This window comes from Odocoileus virginianus, chromosome 5 (assembly GCF_023699985.2).
Source record: "Odocoileus virginianus isolate 20LAN1187 ecotype Illinois chromosome 5, Ovbor_1.2, whole genome shotgun sequence".
NCBI classification, from domain to species: domain Eukaryota; kingdom Metazoa; phylum Chordata; class Mammalia; order Artiodactyla; family Cervidae; genus Odocoileus; species Odocoileus virginianus.
The window spans coordinates 82916838-82942888 of record NC_069678.1 but is presented as its reverse complement, the minus strand read 5'-3'; the positions used below and the strand labels follow the sequence as shown (position 1 = coordinate 82942888).

General features: G+C 56.0%; 1 protein-coding gene across 13 annotated transcripts in view; it reads left to right on the top strand.

Moving 5' to 3' along the window:
• PTPRF (protein tyrosine phosphatase receptor type F) overlaps positions 1-19588 on the top strand; it is an 83949-nt gene extending 64361 nt beyond the window's left edge. For 6 of the 13 annotated variants that reach the window (XM_070468298.1, XM_020914787.2, XM_020914785.2 and 3 more), the window contains 21 exons: positions 1104-1221; positions 1301-1879; positions 2552-2649; positions 2787-3040; positions 3128-3221; positions 3760-3993; positions 4271-4425; positions 6932-7047; positions 10031-10063; positions 10848-10945; positions 13884-14007; positions 14150-14325; positions 15053-15172; positions 15480-15634; positions 15712-15997; positions 16119-16297; positions 16511-16637; positions 16827-16952; positions 17202-17356; positions 17436-17571; positions 17923-19588. In XM_070468298.1, coding sequence (XP_070324399.1) covers positions 1104-1221; positions 1301-1879; positions 2552-2649; positions 2787-3040; positions 3128-3221; positions 3760-3993; positions 4271-4425; positions 6932-7047; positions 10031-10063; positions 10848-10945; positions 13884-14007; positions 14150-14325; positions 15053-15172; positions 15480-15634; positions 15712-15997; positions 16119-16297; positions 16511-16637; positions 16827-16952; positions 17202-17356; positions 17436-17571; positions 17923-17991 — 3432 coding nt within the window. In that variant the 3' untranslated portion in view covers positions 17992-19588. The remainder of the gene's footprint in view (positions 1-1103; positions 1222-1300; positions 1880-2551; positions 2650-2786; positions 3041-3127; positions 3222-3759; positions 3994-4270; positions 4426-6931; positions 7048-10030; positions 10064-10847; positions 10946-13883; positions 14008-14149; positions 14326-15052; positions 15173-15479; positions 15635-15711; positions 15998-16118; positions 16298-16510; positions 16638-16826; positions 16953-17201; positions 17357-17435; positions 17572-17922) is intronic. The other 7 variants (XM_070468300.1, XM_020914789.2, XM_020914788.2 and 4 more) reach the window with 3 other exon arrangements.
• Positions 19589-26051: the final 6463 nt, after the last annotated feature.

Below are 26051 nucleotides of genomic sequence, written 5' to 3'. Positions count from 1 at the left end.
TTCAGGCCAGTGTTCGAGATCGACTGGGCCCTGGCCCTTGCTCTGGCCAGATGGGGATGGAGTTAAATCCGATCCTGATCGTTAGGCCTTATTGATCCCTGGAGTGAAAAATCACCTGCTCCAGGCCCAGGCTGGGAGGCAGGTCTGGAGGCTGGGTTCCGGCATCGGTGTGTTCTGGAGCCCCAGCTCTGGGAGACCCTCCAGCCAGGGCAGAAGGGGCCTGCGAGGGTTTGGTGGCTGCTGCAGCGGCTCCACCTGAGGCTCAGAGCTGGAGGGACGCCAGGGCTGGTGGTGACAGCTCTGTTCCCACTGCGCGGTGGTCCCCTTCCGTCTTCCCACTATTCCTTCTGTGTGGTGTGGCTTGGCCTCCCATGGTGTTTTTCCGCATGTCTCTGGAAATGATGCCTTGGCTGGAAATGGGCATATGTGAGGGCCTGCCAAGGCAGGGGGACACTGCCCTGGCTGACTTCTCAGGCATCACTGGGGACAGTGTGCTCCCCAGGGTGGGGGGGTGGGGGCTCGTTCTCTGTCCTCCTCATCTCCTCCCTGCCCCAGCAAGCTTTGCAAGGCATACGGTGCTCACAGAGCCAGGGCCTGGATGGGGACAGGAGGGGTCCTACTCAGTCCTGCAGGGTGGTGCCTCGGCCCACCCTCCGCCTCCCTCTGTGGTGTGCGTGTGCATGCGTTAGTGTCTACAGGTGGCCCTCCACCTGCTGGCGCAGGAGGAGCCGCAGGCTGCATGGGTGTGCGCACCAAGAGCCGAGCGAGGTGCTCCGTGCGTGCAAGGCTGTCTGCCCTGTGTGTCACGTGCACCCGGACCTCACGAGGTGTCATTCACAGCACAATGCAGTGAAGGAACAGTGTGGCCCTTTGTTCTTGTCTGAAAGGAAGAATGAGCAGCTTGTCTGCCTTAGGCGTGTGGCTCCCCAGAAAGGCTGGGTCCTCCTGGGCACACATCCACCTGCCTGTACTGCCTCCCGCAGGGCCCAGCACCACACAGCCCCCCTCCCAAGACCTCTGGCCCCGTGTGCCTGGGGTGGCTGGCCTAGTCTGGTCCCTCCTTGCTGTCCTGTGATGGGAATGGGCCCCTCCTCCTCCTTTAGGAAACCACCATCAGCGGCCTGACCCCGGAGACCACCTACTCCATCACCGTGGCCGCCTACACCACCAAGGGGGATGGTGCCCGCAGCAAGCCCAAAATTGTCACGACGACGGGGGCAGGTGAGTGAGGGATTGGGGTCAGAACTGAGGGCGGGGCCGCGAGGAGGGCAGGGCCGGAGCCCAGTGCGTGGTTGTTCAGTCCCAGGCCGGCCCACCATGATGGTCAGCACCACGGCCATGAACACGGCGCTGCTCCAGTGGCACCCGCCCAAGGAGCTGCCTGGGGAGCTGCTGGGCTACCGGCTGCAGTACCGCCGAGCCGACGAGGCGCGGCCCAACACCATCGATTTTGGCAAGGACGACCAGCACTTTACAGTCACTGGCCTGCACAAAGGGGCCACCTACATCTTCCGGCTCGCTGCCAAGAACCGGGCCGGCCTGGGCGATGAGTTCGAGAAGGAAATCACGACCCCCGAGGACGTGCCCAGCGGTTTCCCCCAAAACCTGCGCGTGATAGGGCTGACCACGTCTACCACGGAACTGATCTGGGACCCCCCGGTGCTGGCGGAGAGGAACGGGCGCATCACCAACTACACTGTGGTGTACCGTGACATCAACAGCCAGCAGGAGCTTCAGAACGTCACTGCCGAGACCCACCTGACGCTCTCCGGCCTCAAGCCAGACACCACTTACGACATCAAGGTCCGCGCACGCACCAGCAAAGGCGCTGGCCCGCTCAGCCCCAGCATCCAGTCCCGGACCATGCCCGTGGAGCAAGGTGTGTGCTGCGGGCACGTGGCTACGCCTGGGGACTTCTCTTCTCCTTGACTCACTGACCTTTGGCGACTGTGAGCCACCAACCTCTGGTGTGTGACACTCCAGTCTCTCGTGGCCATGATCACTAACCTCTAGTGAACAGGCGCCACATTCTCCGTGTGTGGCCCCTGACCTCTGCTGTCCTTGGCCTACTGACCTCTGCTGGGCAACTCCAATCTCTCGTGACCTTGGCCCACTGATCTCTCATGACTGCATCACCGCTCTTGGGTATGCAACACTAACCTCTTGGGGCCATGACCCCCTGGCCTCTAGTGAACACGGTCCACTGTGCTCTGGTGCGCGGCCACATGGCTTCTCGTGATCGAGTCCCACTGACCTCTGGTCACTCTGACCTGCTGTCTGTAAGCTCCAGCTTCACCCGCGCCCTTCTGGAGAGCCCGACCAAGGGTCCTGTGGCTCCTGTCCCACTCGGTTCTCACCGTGAGGAAGAGCCGGGGCTGGGAGCTGAACCGTGTGCAGTGGAAGCTGGTGGGAGTGGGGGTTCTGGCCTTCTGCAGCCATCCCTAACCCCCTGCGCCCTGCCCCCCCATCTCTTCCCAGCGGGGAGCCCTCCAGGCCTATTTATTCCCCTTAGGCAGCCAGAGCTGACGCCTCCCTCCTTGCATCCCAACAGTGTTTGCCAAGAACTTCCGTGTGGAGGCTGCAATGAAGACATCCGTGCTGCTCAGCTGGGAGGTGCCCGACTCCTACAAGTCAGCAGTACCCTTCAGGGTAGGTGGGGCCAGCTGGGCCTAACACAGTCCCCGCCCGCGCGTCTGCGTTTCACAGAGTTCTGTCCCGCAGGCCTGGGAGGGGGCCCCTCATCCAAACACGCTGCCTGCGCCCCCCCCCCCCCACTTCCCATGCAGATCCTGTACAACGGGCAGAGCGTGGAGGTGGACGGGCACTCCATGCGGAAGCTGATCGCAGACCTGCAGCCCAACACCGAATACTCGTTTGTGCTGATGAACCGCGGCAGCAGCGCAGGGGGCCTGCAGCACCTCGTGTCCATCCGCACGGCCCCCGACCTCCTGCCACACAAGCCCCTGCTGGCCTCAGCCTACATCGAGGACGGCTGCTTCACCCTCACCATGCCCCATGTGCAGGAACCGGCACTGGTCAGGTGTGCAGACACACCTGGGGGCCGGGGGCGGGGCCAGCCGTGCAAGAGCCAGGGGAGGACGGTCCTGATTCTCCTCTGCCTGGCCAGGTGGTTCTACATCATGGTGGTGCCCATCGACCGCATGGGAGGGAGCATGCTGGCGCCACGGTGGAGCACACCCGAGGAGCTGGAGCTGGACGAGGTGCCTGGGGACCCGGCCGGGGCAGCCCTGATGGCAGTCCCACTGCACTGGTTGGCTGTGCCCTGGGGACTCCCCACAAACTGGAATTATTCTCTGATTGGCAGCCTGCCCGTGTCTCCGAGGAGACGCACTCTGAGCTGGCTCCTGGGAGCTTTCAGAGAACTCCTGGAGGGCTTACTGAGACCTCCCCAGAGGGGTTTGTGGAGGATCCCCAGGGGTGCGAAGTGGCAGAGACATCTCTCAGATCTAGAGAATCTCAGGCCCTGTGAGCCTTGCAGTCTCCAGGGGTCTAGAGGCCACAGACGGTCTTGAGTGGACCCCCAGCCCTCTCTGGTGAGGGTGAGGGGCAGGTTGCCCAGTGGGCCCCTTCTTAGCAGGTTGGCTGGGAGGAGTGGCACTGCCTGCTGGTGTTTGGCGTGATTCTGTGTGGCCAGAGAGTCAGGCCAGCCTCAGGCCCTTAATGTGGACGGCAAGCCTAGCCTCAGCCCAGGAGTGTGTGCTCCAAGGCCCCTGTGTGACTCCTGTGCTCTCCGCCCAGCTGCTGGAGGCCATCGAGCAAGGCAGTGCGGAGCGGCGCCGGCGGCAGGTGGAGCGGCGCCGGCGGCAGGCGGAGCGGCTGAAGCCATACGTGGCCGCTCAGGTGGACGTTCTCCCGGAGACCTTCACCCTGGGGGACAAGAAGAACTACGAGGGCTTCTACAACCGGCCGCTGTCTCCAGGCCTGAGCTACCAGTGCTTTGTGCTCGCCTCTCTCAAGGAACCCGTGGACCAGGTCTCCCCAAGACCCCAGGCCTGACCAGACACCCCCAGACCAGTCTCAGACACCCCAGAGGCCCCAGACCTGCACTGCGGTCTCAGGGCACTGACCCCTAGGATCCAGAAGGCCAACCCGACCCGTCCCTAGGGGCCCAGTGAGCTGACCAGGCCCAGGTCAACCTCTTAGTTCCGGGAGACCCGGCCCAGAGCCCTTTCTCCAGGTTTGGGGGATGGAGGATGGGCAGTCTCACCCCGGGGCTCACCTGCTATGCTCTTCCTCCACCGGGTCACAGAAGCGCTATGCCTGCAGCCCCTACTCTGACGAGATCGTGATCCAGGTGACACCAGCCCAGCAGCAGGAGGAACCCGAGCTGCTGTGGGTGACGGGTCCTGTCCTGGCAGTCATCCTCATTGTCCTCATCGTCATTGCCATCCTCCTGTTCAAGAGGTGAGAGCTCTGGTGGAGGGCCACCTTCGCTTGGACCCCCAGGCCCTCCCCGGCCAGACACATGCAGGCCGGGGCAGCCACACCGGCCTGCATCCTGGGGTGCATGCTCCTGGGCTCGGAGAGAAGCCAGGAGAGGAGAAGCAGTGTGTGTGCACACACACTGGTGTGAGCCTGGGCGTGATGAGCAGCCACACCCTCACCAAGGACTTTTCAGGTGCATCCCCAGGGCATGTCCGTCTGTCTGTCTCTGTTTTGGTGGATGTGAGCACGTCTGTCTCTCAGCTTCAAAACACTACCTCCTCCTGGTCTCCTACCTTCAGCATCCTCTCTGCCACCAGCCCTAGACGACTCCCAGCCTGACTCCCCTGCCCAGGCCTTGAGGGGCCCAGACCCAGCTTCAGGTCCACATGCCCACGGACACTCACTTGACGGACGTTTATTCAGTGCCCGCTGTGACCACAGCATCCACAACTGTCCCAGACAGAGGGTGTCTTGACCTTTCCCACAGCCCTCCCCTGAGGGTCCCTGTCACAGGGGATGGGCAAACCCCCCAGTTACCAACTGGAAATCATCCAAGCGTCACCCTCAACCCTCCTCCCTCCCACTCCCCCCCCCCCAGTCTCTTGTGAATATCACTTGATCTGCCCCCCACCCCACCGTGAGCTCCCCACGAGGTAACACACACGCACGTGTTACACCTCAGTCCTGTCTCTTGCGTAGCTGCAGCCTCCTCCTTTTCTTAGCGTGCCCGTTCCTCTCTGTCCTCCTCCCAGCCTGAAGAGTATTTGCAAAGATTTGCTTTGTCACCCTCAATATAAAACTTCTCAGCTTTCACTAGAGAGTTTTATAGCCTGTCTGCAGCCTGACGGTCCATCAGATGCTTGGCTGCTCTGGCCCCTGCCACCACCCCCTACATCATCACTGAACTAATTCAGTTCCTGGCCGGCCTGGCCTGCGCCCTTGCACTGCACTCTTGTCCCATCCTTGGAGACTGCTTTCCAGGCTCTGGTGCCACGAGGCTCTGCCAGGCCCCTCCCATCCCCGCCTCACACTGTCCCCCACTGTCTGGTGGTGCTTCCATGGGAACATCGCTGGGCCTGTTTCCAGCACCCAGCACAAGGCTGTCAGCGCACGTGTGTTGGTTCTTGTGTCTGCACACAGGTACACACACGAGGGGGTCATCTCTCCCGACCCTTGACCCTGACCCTTGACCTAGACCCAGTGCCTGCTACCTGAAGTTAGCTCTTTCCTCCCAGGGTGAATAGGGACGAGCTCACCTGGTTCAGGGCCGGAAGACCCATGGGTGGGGAACCTGAGGAGCGACTCCCACACCCACTCAAGCCCCCTCCACTGCCGTCTGGGTCCTGGTGTACGCCGGGAGAGGTGACCCCCTCCCTGTGAATGCCACGTGGGTGCCATAGATCAGTCCGCAGTGTCCCCCTGTGTCACGAGAGGGCCTGAGTGTGTGTGGCGGAAACAGTGACGGTTCCTTTCTTCTGTCCTTGCCTGTCTTTCGGGACCTAGTAAACAAGAAAGGTAGGAGTCCTTCTTTCTCTCTTCACACGCCTCCCCCTTCACTTCTCGTCCCCGTGCACACTGCGGGCCCAGCGGGGAGGGGCGCTGCTTGGATCAGAAACCTCCTGGCCTGTGGCTGGCTGGTCAGCTCAGCAGATGCCGGGTCTGGCTCTGTCACTGTCTCCACCTGTGGCCTGCACAGGGGGGTGCCCCTTCTCCAGAGACGGGCTTAGCTCAGAATGCCAGTGCTTCCCATGCATGCACAGGCTGACTCTGAACTCCCCAGAGCCTACCTCCAGGCTCCCAGGTGTCTGAGGTTACTGCAGCTCTGCAAGAGACAGAGCCTGGCCTGTGTGCAAGGAGCGCTGGCTGCAGGGCAGTGGGGAAGTGTGGGGTGCACACTCACGCACACTCGTGTAAGTTTCCTCCCCTGATACTGCTGTGTCCCCTGCACAGAAGCCTTAGATACTTGTCAGCAGATGGACCCCACAGTCTGTCTTTGATCCTGTCCCCGTAGACTGGGGAGCTGAGGCCAGCAAGGGAACACTCTGCCCAGCTAGGGGAACGCCTTCCCCTGCTGCTCTGCGCTTTTACCCTGATCCCAAGAGCCAGACAGTGGGGGCCCAGCTCTCTATGATGTTTGCATATTTTATGTGTCGTTTGCATGTTTACTCCTGGTGGCTCCTGCTGCCTCAGCGTGGGGGTCTTGTGGACAACAGCCACTGCCCAGCTGTGACCTGTCCCCATGGGAAGGAGCCACCAGCCTCTGCGACCCCTTTCTTCCTTGCTGTGCTGGCCCACTGTCCGCTCCCTACTCCTGCTCTCTGCCCATCCCCACCCTGTGGCCCTGGCTCCCCTGTGCTCAGAGACCCCAGGCTGGGATGGGAGGGGCAGAGCTGTGGACTCAGAGCTCTGGGGCAGCCGGCCATGCCACGTGTCTCTGCCTCCGCCTGGACCTCGATTCTCACCAACCACCCTTCTGTCTCTCCAGGAAAAGGACCCAGTCCCCATCATCCAAGGATGAGCAGTCAACTGGGCTGAAGGACTCCTTGCTGGCCCACTCCTCCGACCCCGTGGAGATGCGGCGGCTCAACTACCAGACCCCAGGTAGGGTGGCTCCCCCAGCCTGCCTGCCCCACCTGGGTCTGCCAGTCTCTGCCCAGGGACCCTGGCCTCACCCTGGCCCCCGTCTCCTGTTCCTGCTTTCCACCCTTCTCCCTGTACCCACCCACAGTGAGGAAGTGACCAAGGAACCCCTGTATCCAGCAGCTGGACAGGCCTGGAAGCCTCAGTGGGTGGGGTGAAGCTCCTTAGACCCTGACCTGTCTTCAGTCAAGCCCTCCAAATATAGAGCTGGGACCTTCACAGAACCCATATCCCAGCCCCGGGGTGCCAGCCCCTATACCTGCATTCTGACCCCTGCACCCAGAAGAGGGCTTTGTTGGTGGGACTCATCAGATCTTGTGGCAGGATGGGGCTGTCTGCACCTGACCCTTCCTGGTGGCTGGGCCCAGATTTTCCGTGTGAGCCCAAGGAGGCAGCACAGGATTTGGTGCCTGCCCCTCCTTCCCCACCACTATCGTGGTGTCTGGCTGTCATTCCCTATCTGCACCCCAGCAGACACAGCTCATTAGACTTCTTCCCGGGGGAGGCGGGGGGGGGGGGGGTCATTCCTCGGCTCCCAGGTGCTCCTTTCCATCATGACACCTCTCACCCTGGGCTGGGGTTGCCTCAGTGACAGTCTGAGCTCTGTGAAGCCAGGAACTGTCTTCCTCCTCCGCCATCTCTTGGGTTGGGCGCATGGTGGGTCTTGTTGAGCGCCTGTGAAACACACAGCTGAATGAATGAGTGAGCTATAACACACACAGGGTTTGTGTGTGCACAAACTGCTTAGCGCTGCATGCTGAATGACCCCACCATTTCATGGCTGGAAACAACAGCAATGATGTACTAGTCTCACAGCTTTTATGAGTCAGAAATTCAGATGGGAGCATAGCAGGAGCAGCTTGTCTCTATTCCGGAATATCTGGGCCCTCAGCAGGAAGACTCAAAGGCCAGAATCATTTAAATCAGAGGTCAGCAAACTGTGGCCTGGGGCCAAAATGTGGCCCACCACCTGTTCCTGAAAATAAAGTTTTATTGGAACACAGCCATGCCCTTTCATACATGTACTGTCTGTGGCTGTTTTCACACTCTAGAACAGAGTTTAGTAGATATGACACATACCATATGTCTTCAAAACCAAAAATATTTACTTTCTGGCCTTTTATGGGAAAGTTTGCTGACCACAGAATTCTGGAGACTCATTCATTCCTGTGTCTGGTGCCTGACACTGGAGTCAGCTGTGGGTCCACCTGGGGTTTTCCTCTCTCTTCCTGCACCCTGGCTTCCTGTCAGCACTGCTGAGAGGGAGAGAGAAAGCCAGGCTGCTGCAACCAGGTGTGAGCAGATCTGCAAGGAATCAGAACTCCAGGGTGCTGGGGCCTGGAGGGCAGAGAAGCCTCCCCCGAGAGGGATGAGAAGCCCTGGGGGCCTTAGGCAGGCAGAGGGGCTGGAAGGGCGCTCCTTTCGGTGACAGTGGCAGGTGCCGAAGCAACTCGGCGGCACTGTGTCCTGTAGCATTGGAGCTGGGCGTGTTGAGAGCCCAGAGCTGAGTCTGGAGGGTGAGTCACAGAGGGTGCCTGCACGCCAGGCTAAGGGGTTTGGGCTTCATCTTGAGGGCGCCAGGGAGGCATGAAGGGTTTTCAGCAGGGGAGCAGTGGGGTCAGAACTGTGCTCTAGAAGTGTCATCCTGGCTGTGGTGTGGAAGGCAGATTGGAGGGGGAGAACCTGGGGAGGCAGACTGCTGTGAAGGACCTGGACGTGGGGCTGGCCGTAGAGGCCTGCCTGAGCAGCAGAGCTTGGGCTTGATTCCCTGCGGGGTGAGGAAATAGGGGCAGGGGTCCCAGGTTGCTGGTTGAGCAGTGGGATGGGAGGTCCAGGGGGACCTCCACGCCAACATCCTAGCAGGAACCACAGGAGAGGGACGTGCCAAGGAGCACGCAGTGGTCAAAGCCTGCAGATAGATGAGCTCTCCCCCGGAGAGGGTGCAGGGAGGGGAGAGCGCGGCCCAAGAGCAGCCAGGGAAGGAGCTGGAATGTTGAGAAAGGGCAGATGGAAGGATGGTCAATGAGGGGGACCCAGACAGAGAACGTACGGGAGAGGAGTGTCTCTGAGGCCAGGCTGAGAGGGCTGTGTGAGAGCCTGTGGTTTTAGCACTTGGAACCTAGGAGAGGTCCAAGTCCTGGGCAAGGAGCCTTGCAGTGGGGGATGAGCCAGTGGATATGCAGGCCGGGCCGGGGTCTGGATCCCTGTGACTGTAGGGATCTGAGAAGGGAAGGCAGGGTGGAGCACAGGGGATCTGAGGTGGTGTTACAAGGGATGGGGGACCAGGACAGGAGGCCGTGGCCTGGGGCGGGCCTTGGGGCAGGGCACGCTGAGGGTCATCAGAGGTGCTGAGGTCAGGGGACGAGGCTGCTGGCCGGGAGAGGGGTCTCTGTGCACAGGGTTATCCAAGGAGGGAACCAGTGACCAGAAAGAAGGGTTGGCTGGAATGGCGGCACCGCTGAGGGTCCCCCTTCCCATGTTTTTAGTTCAGCAAATGTTTATTATTTTCCCTCGTGATCTAACTTTCCTTCTGAAAATGCTTGAAGTGAGCAGAAGAGCTGAGAGAGCAACGCGGTCCCCATCTGCCCATCCTTGCCGGGGACTCACCCTTCTGTCTCACCGCACATGCCTTCCCTCTCTCTAAAAGCACACTTCTCTTTTGCCAAATGATCTGGAAATAGCCAGGGTCAAACTTGGTTACCAGAGGCCACAAGGCTGGCTTGGACCTAGAATTTCATCACAGAACGAGGCCCCCAAGGCCGCACAGGCTCTGGGGGGTGGGAGGGGGGCATCTGTCACTTGAGGTGGGTGGAGCCGAAGGGGCTGCAGTGGGCCGGCCCTCCGAGCCCCCCAGACCCCCGCTGGCTGCAGTCCAACAGCGATGTAACCAGAGGTTAACGGATGTCCTTCTCTTGCCCCGCTGTTTTTTTCTTTCTCTCTGCAGGTTCCAGTGTCCCCAGTTGCCCGAATATCTCAAGTTAGTTTTTCACGTTCCCCGTTTGGGGCCCACTCTGGCTTCTGTGCGTCTCCTCTACTTCTCTCACCCATTGCCTCTGTCCTTCCTTGAGCTCTTCTCTTCTCCGTTCCTGTCTTCGCTCCACCTTCTCACCCCCGTCTTTCCCTTCTGCGTCCCGCTCTCTCCTCACCTCGTCCCCTTTCTCCAGCCGCCCCCTCTCGTCTCTGCCTCTCCCACCTCCCGCCTCAGTCCGACTCCTTTCTGGTGCCTCTCCCATCTCCTTGCCCCAGTGTCTCCCTCCTCTTCTCTACCTCTCCCTCCGAGTTTCTTCCTTATCACTCTGCCGTATCTCCGTACGTCGTGATCACTCCATCCACATGCTGGGTGCTGAGACGATGACGTCACAGAGCCTCCCATGGTGACTGGCGCCCTGAGGGCAGGAGCGCTGTCCAGAGGAGGGCCCGCGGGCAGGGCACAGGCTGAGGCCGCCCAGCCCTGTCCCGTCTGCTGCCCTCCGCCTGGGTGTCCGGCCCTGACCTGGGAGGAGGACCAGCCACTCAGCACCGTGTCACCTGGCCATGCCCACTCGCGTCCACGACATACACACCCCACCCTGTCCCCTCCCGCCCCCGGCCGCTGTGTGCCCCGCCACCCCTGTCGCCGCATGCGCCGCTGTCTCCATGCCACCAGTGCCGCGTGCTCCATGGTTACATGTGTTCACATGCGCACATACATGCATCGGGCTGTCTCTGCCACCTGCTCAGGCCTCACGCTAACTCTGCTCATGTACCCGCCCTGCTCCCAGGTATGCGAGACCACCCGCCCATCCCCATCACCGACCTGGCTGACAACATCGAGCGTCTCAAAGCCAATGACGGCCTCAAGTTCTCCCAAGAGTACGAGGTGAGCTATCCCTTCCCCGCCACCCCCACCACCGCCATATGCCTGGCCCCAGGCCAGCTCCTGTCCTGCCTCAGGCCCCTTCTGTGTGTTTGGGGAGCGGGTGGTGGGCTCTAGGCTGCTGCCCAAGAGCACAGACAGAAGGGGTCAGCAGTAGCCAGTGGGGAACTCAGCTTCTTAGGTACCTGGCCTGGTCAAGACCCTTTTAGGCACGCCCTGATGAGGACACAAAGTCACATGCCCCTGAGCTAAGGGAGGCAGATGGAAGGTCATAAACACAATCAGTAATAACAGCTGGCGTTTGTAGATAGCTCCCTGCCAGCCAGCTCCAGGCTAGGGACTCTGCATGTACCATCTATTTATGTTCTCCCTACAACGCTATGAGATGGGAACTGGTGTTATCCCATCTTACAGATGAGGAGGCTGAGGCTCTGAGAGGGGAATGACTTGCCTAAGGTCACGTCACTGATGAGTAGTGGAACCCATCTGGCAGCCTGTGCCTGCATATGCGTGTGCTCAGAGTGCCTATCACAGAGATGGGGAGTCTGGGAGCCTGACTCCTGCCGCCTGGGCTGCATAAACCCTCCTGCTCCGGGCCTTCCAGGTGCCTCCTTCACCATGGTTTCAACTCTGCCTGCTTCCAGGAGGCGCTAGTGGTAAAGAACCCGCCTGCTAGTGCAGGAAACATAAGAGACGTGGCTTCGATCCCTGGGTTGGGAAGATCCCCTGGGAAGAAAATGGCAACCCACTCCAGTATTCTTGCCTGGAGAATCCCATGGACAGAGGAGCCTGGTGGGCTACAGCCCATGGGGTCATGACTAAAGCAACCGAGCACGCATGCATGCTGGAGGCTCGGACTTCTAAGCACTGCTCCTGGAGTCAAGGCTTCTAGCTCCCAGCTGGAGAGATGCTTTGCTAGTGAAGGAGGTGATGAGAGCCCAGACTTCTCTCAGGAATACTGGCGAAGGTGTTGTTAAAGGCTCCCAGCGCAGGCCTGGCACAGGATTCGCCTCGGTGGATGATGGATGGATGGGTGATTGAAGGGCTAGCTCTGCCCTGCCTGTGCATCCACTTCCCTCCGGTCACATGTCCTTCCACTTTGCTTGCTGTCCTGGGCACCAGGGCTCCACTTCCAAGGGCTGTGGGTCAGGTTTCCGCAGAGGAAATTGAGCTTGGCAGGCGAATTGATGATCACATCTGCCTAGAGGACAGGGTGCTGCCTCTTCCTGTGGAGCTCCCACTGGGGGGCCTGCCCTGCCCAGGGCCCCCCACAAGGGGAACGGAGCCACCGAGTCCGGCTCCCTGCCTCCAGTTCCCATGAGGCCTTCACTCATCCAGTTCCACGTCCCACTAACCCTTCCTCCTGTGGGGCCCTGCACCCCACTGTCCAGGCCTGCGATGTCCTCTCACCTTCTGCCGCTTCTCTGCTCCCATCTGCGCTCCCCTTATAGACCTTCCTTCTCCAGGAAGCCACCTCTGGCTACCCTGGCCTGCCGAGAGCTTTTCTGCAGCCAGGATCCAGTAGCTCTGTTACCTTTAATGATCAGCAGTATCAAGCACTTAGCCCGTGCTAGCTACTGGGAGTGTGGAGACAAGTGCCCACAGGGAGCTCAGTCGGTGGGGAGATGAGTGCAGACAGAGAACGCTAAATGTGACCTCATGCCATGGTGTTAAATATGCAGATGTACAGAGAAGGTCCTCCAACAGCAGCACGAAGCAGGCAGGCTAGGGGTGGGGTGTGTTGGGGTCTCACAGAAGTGCTCACTGACCTGGGGAGAGTAACAGGCTGGTACAGAAACCATCAGGCAGGTGGTGTGCTATGCTGAGAACTTCGGGTCGTATTCATCTGTAAAAGGAGGGTAATAATAGAACTGGTTTCATAGGAGGATTGGGAGAGGGAATACACAGAGGACAGAGAATAGCGCCATGCACACAGTAAGTTTTTGCTGAGATTCAGCTGTTGTTTTTATCATCCGAAGTGACAAGGACCCATGGAAGGCATTAAGCAGGGAATTGATCATCAGATCGGCATTTTATAAGGATTATTTGCTGGCTGCAAGACAGAAAGAGGTAGGGAAAGAGGCAAAAGAAAGAGGCAGGGAGATGCCCAGCTGAGCGGGGGTGGCCCAGCTGAGGCCCTGGCAGCAGGTTGGCAAGAGCCAAGGAGCTGGGGGAGCATCGGGACGTGGTGACGGATGAGACGGGGCACAGAGGAGTTCGGAGGATGACGGGCAGGTTGCGGCCGCGGCTTTGAGAGCCACAGCAGCAGAGCCAGATTTGCACAGGGGAGCCGATGAGCTCAGCTCGGCCAAGGCTGAGACTGAAGAAGTGTGGGGCGTCCTGGTGGGATGTCAGGGTCCTGTGGGCTCTGCAGACCAGGGCTCGGGAGACTCGGCTACAGCTGAATTACGTCAGCTCCAGCATATGGGCGTGAGGTCCTGAGAGCCAGTGAGCTCATCCAGAAAAGGTTGGAGGGTGTAAAGAGGGCCGAGGAATGAGCCCCGGAGAAGCACTGTGTCCTGCCTCTGAGAAGGAACAGCCAGAGAGGCAGGAGGAGAGCTGGACAAGGCCATGCAGGCGTGTCTAGAGCCCAGCAGCATTGGGTCATGCACCGCCTCTCCCTTCTGCCCTCATTCGGTAGCTGGGTGCAGGGCTTGAGGGACTTCCCTGCCCACACCCCACCCCTACCACTCTCCTAGGCAAGGGGATTTGGTACCTTGGTCAGAGGAGTCTTCGGTCTGTCACATTGCTGACCAGTTCTCTGTGCCCCATGGCTGGGGAGCTGGGGCTCAGCCTTCCCCAGCACCATGGGACAGAGCCAGTGACTGTGGCCTGGGAGCAAAGGTGGATGTGGGCACCACCTGGAAGGCCGGGTCTCCTGGGGGCACTAGGTAGAGATCGGCTGTTGCCCAGCTCCACCTGCCTCCTTCATTCCCTGCAGTCAATTGACCCGGGACAGCAGTTCACGTGGGAGAATTCAAACCTGGAGGTGAACAAGCCGAAGAACCGCTACGCCAACGTCATTGCCTATGACCACTCTCGAGTCATCCTTACCTCCATTGATGGTGAGCCTAGAGTGGGGCCCCCTCCCATCCCCTGGCTCTCCTCCTCCTCCTCCTTACTGGGTGACGTCTCCTCCAGAAGAGGCCCACGGACTAGGTTGGAGGCCCCGAGATAATGCTCTCCCGCGTCCCTTCTTGCCCGTAGGTGTCCCCGGGAGTGACTACATCAACGCCAACTACATTGATGGCTACCGCAAGCAGAACGCCTATATTGCCACGCAGGGCCCGCTGCCTGAGACCATGGGCGATTTCTGGCGGATGGTGTGGGAGCAACGCACGGCCACTGTGGTCATGATGACGCGGCTGGAGGAGAAGTCCCGGGTAAGGCTGTGCGGCAGGGCCCTGCTAGGGTTGGGGGGGCCAAGTATGGATATTCGGCCACCAGGTGACTTCGGCCACCTCTGCCCGTCCCTGTGGGAAGACGCCCTTCAGGGGACTTGCCAAGTGCTACTGTTCTCCTGGGTTGTCCTCCTATCCCAGCTGCTGGGTGCTCCTGGGACATGGCATGTTCCCCAGACGCCAGTGGTTTCCTACCGTGTTAATATGTTGTCCCAGATGCTGTCATTTTCCAAGAATGTTAATATGTCCCCCAGTTACTGCATGTTTCTGGGACGTTCACGTGTTCCGTAGATGCTGGAGTGTTGCTGGGGCCTTAACACATCTCCTAAGTTAATTAGTGGAAAGAGCTGCTGTTATTTGCTTTTGCACAGCAAAGCATTGACTGGAACATAAAATTTACAGAGCTTGAAAATGGTGTATAAACGTTATGGGTAAATTTGGCAGAAAACGCACCTGGTGCGATCTGGTCATGAATAAATGATTTTCAATTACGTCCCTCATTCCCCTCGCAAGGGCAGGGGTGGCGGCCTAGTGTGAGACCCTGAGGGTCTCATGAGGGGGTGGCATGATGAATCTGAGATCTCGGGGGCTAGGGGCCTGGCAGCTAGCACAGCTGGACCTTCCGCCAGCTCCTGCCCTGGGCCCTGCCTGTCTGAGCCTTTGAGTCCCTCTAACACCCTTGCCCGCTCCCCCTGCTGTCCCTCTGCAGGTGAAATGTGATCAGTACTGGCCAGCTCGTGGCACCGAGACTTACGGCCTCATCCAGGTTACCCTGCTGGACACGGTGGAGCTGGCCACCTACACTGTGCGCACCTTCGCGCTCCACAAGGTACAGCCCTGCCCTGGTGCCTGGCCCCAGCCTGGAGCCTGTGAGCACCATGGTCTGGGTGTGGTGTGCTGGGGGAGCGGGGGCAAGTGGGAGTCAGTGTTGGAGGTCAGGGCTTGGAGGTGTGAGCAGGCCATGCCGGCCGGTGCCATGGGCCGGATGGACAGAAGCAGCACACGAGCTCCTTCAGGCTTTCCTGTGTGACTTCTGAGTCCCGTCGGAGAGCCGGGGTCTGGCCTCAGTGTCGGGGCAGGCTGTAGCGGGCATAGTTCCTGGTCACTCACTCCATCTCTGCTGCTGTCCTCCGCAGAGTGGCTCCAGTGAGAAGCGGGAGCTGCGTCAGTTCCAGTTCATGGCCTGGCCAGACCACGGAGTCCCCGAGTACCCGACCCCTATCCTGGCCTTCCTGCGGCGGGTCAAGGCCTGCAACCCCCTGGACGCAGGGCCCATGGTGGTGCACTGCAGGTGAGGTGGGGGGCTTCCAGCAGGGGTGGGTCAGAGGTGAGGGAGGCCTCTGCCCAGGCTGAGTCCTGCTCCTGCAGCGCGGGCGTGGGCCGCACGGGCTGCTTCATCGTCATCGACGCCATGCTGGAGCGGATGAAGCATGAGAAGACGGTGGACATCTACGGCCACGTGACGTGCATGCGGGCACAGCGCAACTACATGGTACAGACTGAGGACCAGTATGTGTTCATCCACGAGGCGCTGCTGGAGGCCGCCACGTGTGGACACACGGAGGTGCCCGCCCGCAGCCTCTACGCCCACATCCAGAAGCTGGGCCAAGTGCCTCCCGGGGAGAGTGTGACTGCCATGGAGCTGGAGTTCAAGGTGGGCTCGGGGCTGGGCCTGCCTGGCTCCAGTGCCTGGACTGGGTCATGGGGATGCCCCCCCCCCCCCCCCCGGCCCCAGCCCAGGAAGCCCAGCCTGACCAGCCCTTCCCTCTCGCTAGTTGCTGGCCAACTCCAAGGCCCACACATCTCGCTTCATCAGCGCCAACCTGCCCTGCAACAAGTTCAAGAACCGCCTGGTGAACATCATGCCCTACGAACTGACCCGTGTGTGTCTGCAGCCCATCCGCGGCGTGGAGGGCTCCGACTACATCAACGCCAGCTTCCTGGATGGCTATAGGTCAGCATGCTCGTGACTGCCCACCACACTCACGAGTAGCTGGGCCTGCACCTGGCCAGTGGGGAGCACACCAGGGTCGGGCTGGCCCGGAAGAGCTGGGTGGGCTTCTTAGAGGAGGGGTGAGCTGAGTGGGGCCCCAAGGGACTAGGCAGCCATGGGGAGACCCTGGGGGCAGAGGCACCTCCAACATGTCCAGTCTTGTGTCCGCCCCAGGCAGCAGAAGGCCTACATAGCCACGCAGGGGCCTCTGGCGGAGAGCACGGAGGACTTCTGGCGCATGTTGTGGGAGCACAACTCCACCATCATCGTCATGCTGACCAGGCTTCGGGAGATGGGCAGGGTGAGCACACCAGTGGCCCTCCTCAGTCGCGGCCTTTCCCTCCCGGCCCCGTGAGCATAGCCTCAGACCCTTACCACCACCTGCGGCTTTCCGCTCCCAAATCCTCTGAAATCTGGAGCTCCCCTTCCCCCCTCCTCCGCTCCCCATCTCCTCCCCTCCTGACCCCAGGGCCGGGCCCTCTGTCCACAGGAGAAATGCCACCAGTACTGGCCTGCAGAGCGCTCTGCCCGCTACCAGTACTTTGTCGTCGACCCGATGGCCGAGTACAACATGCCCCAGTATATCCTGCGTGAGTTCAAGGTCACGGACGCCCGGGTGAGTGGATGGGGGAGTGTGTATATGTGCCTGAAGGCATGTGTGTGACACTGCCTGAGCCCCTCTGGGGTGGGGGCTGCCTGCATGGTACCCCCACTCCAACTGTAGGAATCTAAGGTCAGGTGGGGGGGGCGGCGAGCCCATTTCCCAGGATGGCCTCAGGGTGCTTAGCTGTGCAGCTGCCCTGCCCACCTGGCCAGGGGCTGCTGCCAGTCCAGCCCTGACCCCGAGCCCTGCCACCTCTCCCAGGATGGGCAATCGAGGACGATCCGGCAGTTCCAGTTCACAGACTGGCCGGAGCAGGGCGTGCCTAAAACGGGCGAGGGCTTCATCGACTTCATCGGGCAGGTGCACAAGACCAAGGAGCAGTTCGGGCAGGATGGGCCCATCACGGTGCACTGCAGGTGGGGCCGGCCCCGCGGAGGGCTGGGCGGGTCAGGGGCCTGGGGGCGGGAGCCCTGACCCAGTGCTCTCCCTGGGCAGTGCTGGCGTGGGCCGCACCGGGGTGTTCATCACACTGAGCATCGTCCTGGAGCGGATGCGCTACGAAGGTGTGGTTGACATGTTCCAGACCGTGAAGACCCTGCGCACACAGCGCCCAGCCATGGTGCAGACGGAGGTATGCAGGCCACTGGCCAGGCTGAGGCTGCCTTCTCCCAGACACATGCCACCGGTATTGCCCAAAGCACAGGGGAGGGGTGAGCTGGACCCACTTCCCCGTCAGCAGCTGTGCTCTGGGTGCCGGTGGTATGCCCAGCTCCCAGCTAGGGTTGCACGTGGCCGTCCCTGCAAGGGTACACGATCTAGGGGCAGACTGGGGTGGCAGGGAGGAAGCCCGAGCAGATATCTGGGTCCAGCCCCTGCTCCTGGCCAGCAGAGGCTAAGTCCATGAGCCATTGGCTGCAGTGCATGTGCCCTTGGCCACGTGTAGGGGGTATCCGCCCATGCTGACTGGCCCCCTGTCCCGTAGGACCAGTACCAGCTGTGCTACCGCGCGGCCCTGGAGTACCTCGGCAGCTTTGACCACTATGCAACGTAACTACCGCCCCCTCTCCTCCGCCACCCCCGCCTGGGGGCTCCGGAGGGGACCTAGCTCCTCTGAGCCATACAGACCATCGTCCAGCCCTCCTGCACAGATGCTGTTGGGACCACAGCATTTCAGGAACATTGCCACACCGCACAGAGAGCCCAGAACTGCCCTGGGCGAGGGGGCGGGCCAGCAGGCAGGCACCACAGCCCTGTTTCTGCCCTCTAGGCCCGCCCCAGAGCCACTGCGAACTCTCTGTTCTGCTGCCGGTTCTCATGCTTCTTCTCATGGGGTGGGGGGATGGGAGCGAAGCCTCCCTTTTTATACGTTAAGTGGGGTAGACAGGGATTATAGCCTCTTCCCTCTGACTTTTCTTTTTGCAAATTCTTAACTGCAGACTGGGCTGCTGTGGGGGACGGGGGAATAGTTTGTTTTCTCCTTGAGTTCACTTTGGATCCTTTCCTCTGGTACGACTTTCGCTGCTGCAGGATGGAGCGTGCCTTCCCCGTGTGTGGAGCCGGGGCCGCCAGCCTGAGCGGAGGCACCGCTGACCCGGCTGCCCTTCCCGTCCTGCTGACAAGACCCTATTTCAGCCAAGTGCAGGGAAACACATTTGGGGGGTTTAATTTCTGTTCCATTTTTCCGTAAGAGCCTTATTTGAGGCCCCACAGACCGTGGTGGGGGAGAGGAAATGGGAAGCCCTCACCCCCAGTTGTCTATTCCAGTGCGTGTGTAACATTCACAGCCCAGAACCACAGATGTGTCTGGGGGAGCAGGCGTTCCTCATCACCATCGTGTTTTGCAAAGGTTAAAGATAAAGCAAAGACGAAAAACAAAAAAAATCCAAAAAAAAGGAAAACCCAAGAAAAAAAAGAGAGGCACCCCCTGGCCTCTTCTTCAAACCCCTGAGAGGGTAGGTGGCTCTGGGTGCCTGGGGGTTCCCTCTGGGTCCACAGAGCCTGCATTTTGTCCAGCATTGCAGGATGGCACGGTGTTGGTAGGCTGTGGGTCTGGCCATGTGGCCCAGACCGTGGGCACTGGTCAGGGTGTGTGCCACGCCCCACACCCCTCAGGGTCAAGCAGGGGTGCGGCTGGCCATTCAGGTCCAGGCCAGTGGGCCTGGTAGCACATGTCTGTCCTCCGAGTGGGGGCCAGATGACTTCCTTCCCTGGTTTGCAGCTGTCTTCAAAGCCCCCAAGGAGCGCTCTTTCCCACTCCTTCAAGATGCCCTCCTAAACCAATGTGGCAAGACTACTGGACTTCTCTCAATGGTACTATCCTCAACTCTTATTATCTCGGCTTGCTGAGGGGCAGGGAGAGGGCCTCTTCCTCTGGGCAGCACTATCTAGGTAGGTAAGTGGGGGCGGGAAGGGTGCATAGCTGTTTTAGCCGAGGGACGCGAGACGAACGTCCCCAGATCTAGCTAGGCTGTCAAGATCAACAATCCAGGGTTGGTAATGTTGAATGAGACATTCATTTTTACCTTGTGGATGCTAGTGCTGTAGAGTTCACTGTTGTACACAGTCTGTTTTCTATTTGTTAAGAAAACTACAGCATCATTGCATAATTCTTGATGGTATTAAATTTGAATAATCAGATTTCTTACAAATCGGGTCTCTTGTCTCCACTCTTTCTGGAATGCGAGTCTGGGCTGTCAGTCCCTCAGGGTGGGTTCTGCCAATTTCCTGCCCCTCAGGAGACAGTGTGACTGTCCTGAGGATCTGGTGATGAGACAGGCTCCCGGGATGGTGATGAGTTTCAGATGGGAGCCTGATGACTGAGCCACCAAGTGTGTGGAGGGAGCACCCTGACATGAGTCCCAGCTCTGCCGGCTGGCAGCACACCCCCTGCCACATTCTGGGTCGCCACATCCCCTTCTCCTTCACCTCCTCCCTCTCCTTTTCCCCTGCTGTAAGGAAAAGAATGGCACTGTGGCAGTGGCAGCCAAGACCATATGGAAATTGGTTAGAGGATACTCGTAATTCCTGCAGTGTGGGTATTAGACCCAGTGTGGCCATCCGGCTCCTGGACACAGAGCAACATTTGTAGTGGTCTCTCCACTGGTAATCAGATAAGTCCTACCAGGTTGGAACCTTGGAACTTTTGGGGACAAGAGATAAACACGGTCCAGAACAAGTGGAGAAGAGAAATACATGTGGTCAGCAGTGACCAAACTATAGAGAGTATTGTGGTGAGCCCAACACAGAGGTGCTACGGCAGCACCTCACCCTGCAGCGGGATCAGGAAGGGCTTCCTAGAGGAGGTGACGTAAGCTGGATTCTGAGTGATATGCTAAGTAAGGCTTTCTTTCAAAAGATGGGAACAGCATTTCCAATGGAAAGAGTAACTTGTACAAAGGCTTGGAAGCAAGAAACAGACTAACAAATATGATAGACTGCAGAGAACACCCATGAATGGGGTAGACAGACATAAGGAGACTAAAGGCAGCTAAGGCGTTTGAGCTGGTTGTGGACTCCCTGCTGGGTGGCAAGTCTCTGTACCATGCTGAACAGAGGCTCTATACCATGCTTTCGAGGCCCTCACTGCTCCCCAGTGTTGCCAGCAGTCTCTGGTGGCCGTGGTTTCTCTAGCTCCTAGCTCAGTGCCTGGCATATTTCTTTTCATTCAGAAAAACAGTGCCATCATTGGATTATTCTTGATATTAAATTTAAATTTCCTAATAATGAGCCATTAAACATTTTCAAGTGAGGGTAGGTATCAGATTGTCAGTTGAAGAGCAACAGTATATGAACTGTACTTGGCAGACTCTGCAGACACTGCTTATGGGCATGATCACTTAGCCTCAGAACAACTCAGCAGCCAGACCACACAGGGTAAGTCAGTGCCGGAGCTGGGACCCACACCTGGTTAGTTCCAGAGTCCCTGCCCTTTCTATTGCCTGGTGTCAGGCCCTCTCCTCTGAGCTGTCACCCTCTCTCAGCCCACTCCTCGAGGCTCCAGGGCTCCCCATCACAGTGTGAGGCACCCCATCTACAGGTTCCCCAGTCAGGCACCTCTTCTCTTCATCACCCTCACAACTAGTCACCAAACCCTGCCCTTTTGGCCTCGTCTGCACCTGTTTGATTCTCTGCATTTCCAGGACCCGCCTTCTCCTGTCTGGACTGCTGTCATCCAGCTCCCTGGTCTGTCTGCCCCCAGCCCTGCCCCAGCCAACCCATCCTCAGCATTGCCACCTGAATGATTCTCTTAGCAGACATGACCATGACACTGTCCTGACAAGACCTGGCCAGGCCTTCACAGTCAGCCCAAACTCCATGGGTTTCTGAGGCTGCAGGACCCTGCTGTGCAAGTAGTTTGAAATAGGTATTTTTCATGTGATCCTCACAGCAATGTGTGGGGTGGGTCCTATTAGACCACTTTGTAGATGAGAACATCAGGCCTCATTCACTCATTTAACAAATAACTTGAGCACGCGCCATGGGCTACTCACATCAGGGCACAGATTTCTGCCCGAGTGGTGTTTATCCTCTTAGCAGGAGGAAACATGCATGTGAAAAATAATACATGTATATAGTTTGTTGGCAAGTGATAGGTGTTATGTATGGGGTGGGGGATTAGAATAGGTACATGGGGAAGGTTTGGTTAATAATCCAGTGGTGGTCAGAGGAAGCAGCGTTGAAAAGATGGGATTTGAGGAAAGACAAAGCTGGTGATGGATTGGCCTGAAGGTCTTTGAAATGAGCATCCAGGCTGGAGGAGCGGCTGGAGTGGAGGCCCTGGGCAGGAATGTGCCTCATGGGTTGAGGCATGTGTGGCTGTGACACCGTAAGCAGGGGGTGGGAGAGCAGTGGAAGATGAGGTTGGAGAGGAAATGGGGCAGCTTCGAGGCCAACAGGAGGACTTTGGCAGAGATCCAGGTGTGAGCAGTGGCCAGATACCAGTTCTGTCTTGGAAGCAGAACTAAGAGGATTTGTTTATGGATTGGGTGAGAGAAAGGAGTCAGGGTTGACCCCACAGTTTTGGCCTGAGCAACTGGAAGGATGAAATTGCCGTTTGTTGAGAAGGGGAAGCTGTGCATAGGAGCTGAGTGATTTGGAGGAATTTGGAAATTTCAGGAGGGCCTGCCTGACTCTCCAGGGCTCTTTCCCCACTGCTACCTGCCCATAGCTAGAGACAGAATCAGATGCATAGAGGAAAAAAAATATATTTAGAAGGAAATACACCAAGAGCTGTGAGTGTGGGTGGCTTTTTTCTTTATAATTTTCTAAATTTTCTGTAAAGAATATTTTTAAAAGGACAGACTTTTAAAATGGTATAACCAGTACTTCATTTTATTTCACCATGCTTTGCCTCTTGGGGGGAATCTTAGTTCCCTGACCAGGGGATCAAACCCATGCCCCTGAAATGAAAGCGCCAAGTCCTAACCACTGGCCTGCCAGGGAAGTCCCAACACTTCATCTTTTAGAACAACAGAAATCTTCCATATAGAGATGTAAAACATTAAAGTTTCCCCCATTTCCTTGCCCCCCAACTCCCTGGGGGGAATTCCAATTTATTCTATATTATTCTGGGTATTTTATATGAATCTTAAAACATGTATAAACTTTATTTTTATACAACTGTCGTCCTGTTGTTCATATCTTTCTGCAAATTGCTCTTTTCATATTAGTGGGAACTTCTTTCCATGCTAGTTTTTTTAACAGTTTTTAAACTGCTACATACTTTTCTGTTATGGATATGCCATAAATTTTTTTAATGGTTATTAGTATAGCTTTTTTACTAAAGGAAAAAGTAGATACAGACTTTCCTGATGCTATAGTGGATAAGAATCTGCCTGCCAGCGCAGGGGTCACAGGTTCGATCCCAGCCTGGGAAGATTCCACATTGCCACAAAGCAGCTAAGCCCGTGAGTCACAACTTCTGAGCCCAGGAGCCCCAAAGCCTGTGCTCCACAAGAGAAGCCGGCACAAGGAACCACAGTAGCATTCGCTCTCCACAACTAGAGAAAGCCCGCGCACAGCAGTGAAGACCCAACATGGCCAAAAACGAAAAGCAGATGCGCACCTTTTCTTTAATAAAAATAATTCAAATAATTCCAACAGTCTTTAAAAAATACAAAACCAAAGGTAAGTTTTCCTCCCTCCTCCCCACAACAGTTTCATTTCCTAGAGCTTCTGATTTTAGTCGTTTGGGTGTGAGCAGTACATCTCCCACACTAAGTTGCATAGTAATATACCTGGTGAGTCCTCACAATAAAACCTGTGGAATTTGGTCAATTTAGGTGAACTCCCACCTGTTCCTCTTGATTTTGTCATATATTTCTTTTAATTCTTTATGAGCTCGCTCATGACTTTAAACAACATATTTAAACATTTATTTCCTGATTTATCACCCTGAGCAGTATCCTTTCGATTACCCTCTATGGAGAATGAGAAAATTAGCCTACTCTCCTTGATTCTCCTTCCTCTAACTACCATTTTTTATTTTGCATTGTCAAGGTTTATAATATTTTCTGATCTATTAGTATAATTGTCTGGTCCTAAATATAAAAAACCTATAAACAGCATTTTAACTGGATGTTTATGAAAAATCTTTCAAGCATCAATTTCAAATAACTCTACTTTTTTCCTTATTTCCTTCCCTTCTGGAGCACACTCCACTGCCACAGTTTCTTATTTAGCATTTTGAGCCTTTTTCTTTACTTTGGTAGAATACCTTTTACAAATTTTTTCTCATAGGATTATAAACTTTCTGATTATTGTATTCCTGAAAATATCTTTTTCTCACATTCACTCTCAGTTTTAACTTTGTCTGGCATAGGCTTCTTTATTGAAAAAACAAAATTGGGGATATCCCTGGTGGTCCACTGGTTAAGACTCTGCACTTCCAGAGCAGGGGAGTGTGAGTTGTGAGTTCAATCCCTAGTCTGGGACCTAAGATCCCGCATGCTTTTCAATGAGATAAAAAAAAGTTTCCAGAAACTTTTAAAGCTATTGTTTCTAGTACTGTATGAACCAGTTGTTGAAGGAGGAGGGTTGTATGGCACTGTTGATGCTTTGCTAACAGGTTTCTTTATCAAGTTACCCTGATATTTGCTTGATCACCAATTTGATTTTTTTTTTATTGTAAATTCTGAACTTAAACCCAGTTCAGGCTTCACTTGGGAAGAATGACCCTTGACTCAGGGATCTTGGGCTTGTGGTTTTCTCAGCCCTGGTTTATCCATCAGTCTGAGATCATCTACTTACTATCTTTCAGAACGTCTCTTGTTTGAAAATCCCTTGGAGTATAGCTAATGTGAGTATCTAAATTGGGGTTTTCTCCCCAAATACTTATTTGTTTAGGTCACCTTTCTCCCTGTCCTGATTGGTAATGCCTCCTTTTTATCACATTTGAAGTTATTACAAGTACAGAGTCTATTCTGTACTCTGGGCCTGAGGCTTGTTTCACTTGTCTGTTCATCTAGTCTAAACCAGAACTACTCATTTAACTTGTGTGGCTTTGTTTCATTATCTGACACAGCTAGCTAGTCCCCCATCATTATAGTTTTTCTTAAAACTAATTAGTGCAAAAAAATAATAATTAGTGCCAGTCCCTGTTTTTCCTCCACTAGATATTAAATTATTTTTTAAAAACTCCGTCCTCAATTCTGATTGCAGATTTTATTGATAAAATTGACAACAATTTATCTGAAGAATGTATGTTAATGTAAAAGAAAGAAAAGCTGATTGGACTCTAAATGAAGCCTAAAATTTAAGATCAAAAGCAAGCTTGCCCATCCAGCCCTGCTGAGAGGGAGGAAACACTATCTGATGTGTCCAGCCATCTCAGCTTCTAGAACGAGGGCTGTAAGGCAGGCAGTGCAGGCTCTTAGCATTCCCAGGGTCCACAGCCCAGCACTTTAGACGTTATGCTCTTCTTCAGTTCTTGGCTCATGTCTCCTTGAACCTTTCACTCCAGCTTTATGTAAATATCATGGTTTCTCAGGCGCACCTTACAAAACCTTTGTAACAATCAAGGGGTTAAATCTAAATCTTTCAAATCAATAAAACAAAAGTAAACACCCTAATAGAAAAACGGGCATGGACACAAATAGGCAATTTACAAAAGAAGATACACAAATGCCAATAAAATAGGGGGAAATACTCAGCCTCACTATTAATCGAAGAAGTACAATCGAAGAAACAGTGAGGTACTAGTGTGCAACAATCAGTGGACAAAAATATGCTAATATGCTGTGGGGATTTGAGCACCCAGGTGGCGCTGGTGGTAAAGAACCCACCTGCAGAACACCTAAGAGACTGGTTCGAGACTCTGGGGCCCGGAAGATCTGGAAGAGGGCATGGCAACCCACTCTCCCATGGACAGAGGAGCTTGGTGGGCTATGGTCCATAGGGTCACAGAGTCAGACATGACTGAAGCAACCTAGCACACACATGTGTATTGCTAGTAGGGATATAATCGGCTTCTATCTTTTTAGGGGGAATATTTGTCTTGTCTATCAAAGGCTGTAAAATATGCTTTGCCTTTGATTCAGTGATATAATTTTACAATATATATGAAGGAAATTTAAATTTAAAAAATCTATAGGCAAAGATTCATGGCAGCATTGTTTATAATACTGAAAAGTTAGAAACAACCCAAAATACACACACACAAACATAGCCTACAGCCTGGCTCAAGTGAATTTGGAGACCATCAGTATCTGCATCACTTGGGAGCATTTTAGAAAATGAATCTCAGGCCGCACTCTAGACCTACTGAATCAGAATTTGTATTTTGACAGTTTCTTAGGGCACGTGTAAAAGAAAAAAGCACAAGCAAGGATACACACTAAAATGTTAGCAATGATTTTTCCAGGTGGTGATGCTCTCTGGTTTTATGTTTGGTTTTATTATTGTTGTTGTTTGCAGCAACTCTCCATCCCCACCCCAGTGCACACATATGCGTGCACACACATATACACACACACTTTTCTGGACTTCAACTGTAAAAAAGGAATCTCCATGCTATTTTTCCCATGCTAGTAGTTGGGGCCAAGAAGAACATAGGCAAGGTTCTGGAAACTCCAGGACAAATGAGGGTCCTCCACCCACTTGCAGGACAGATTA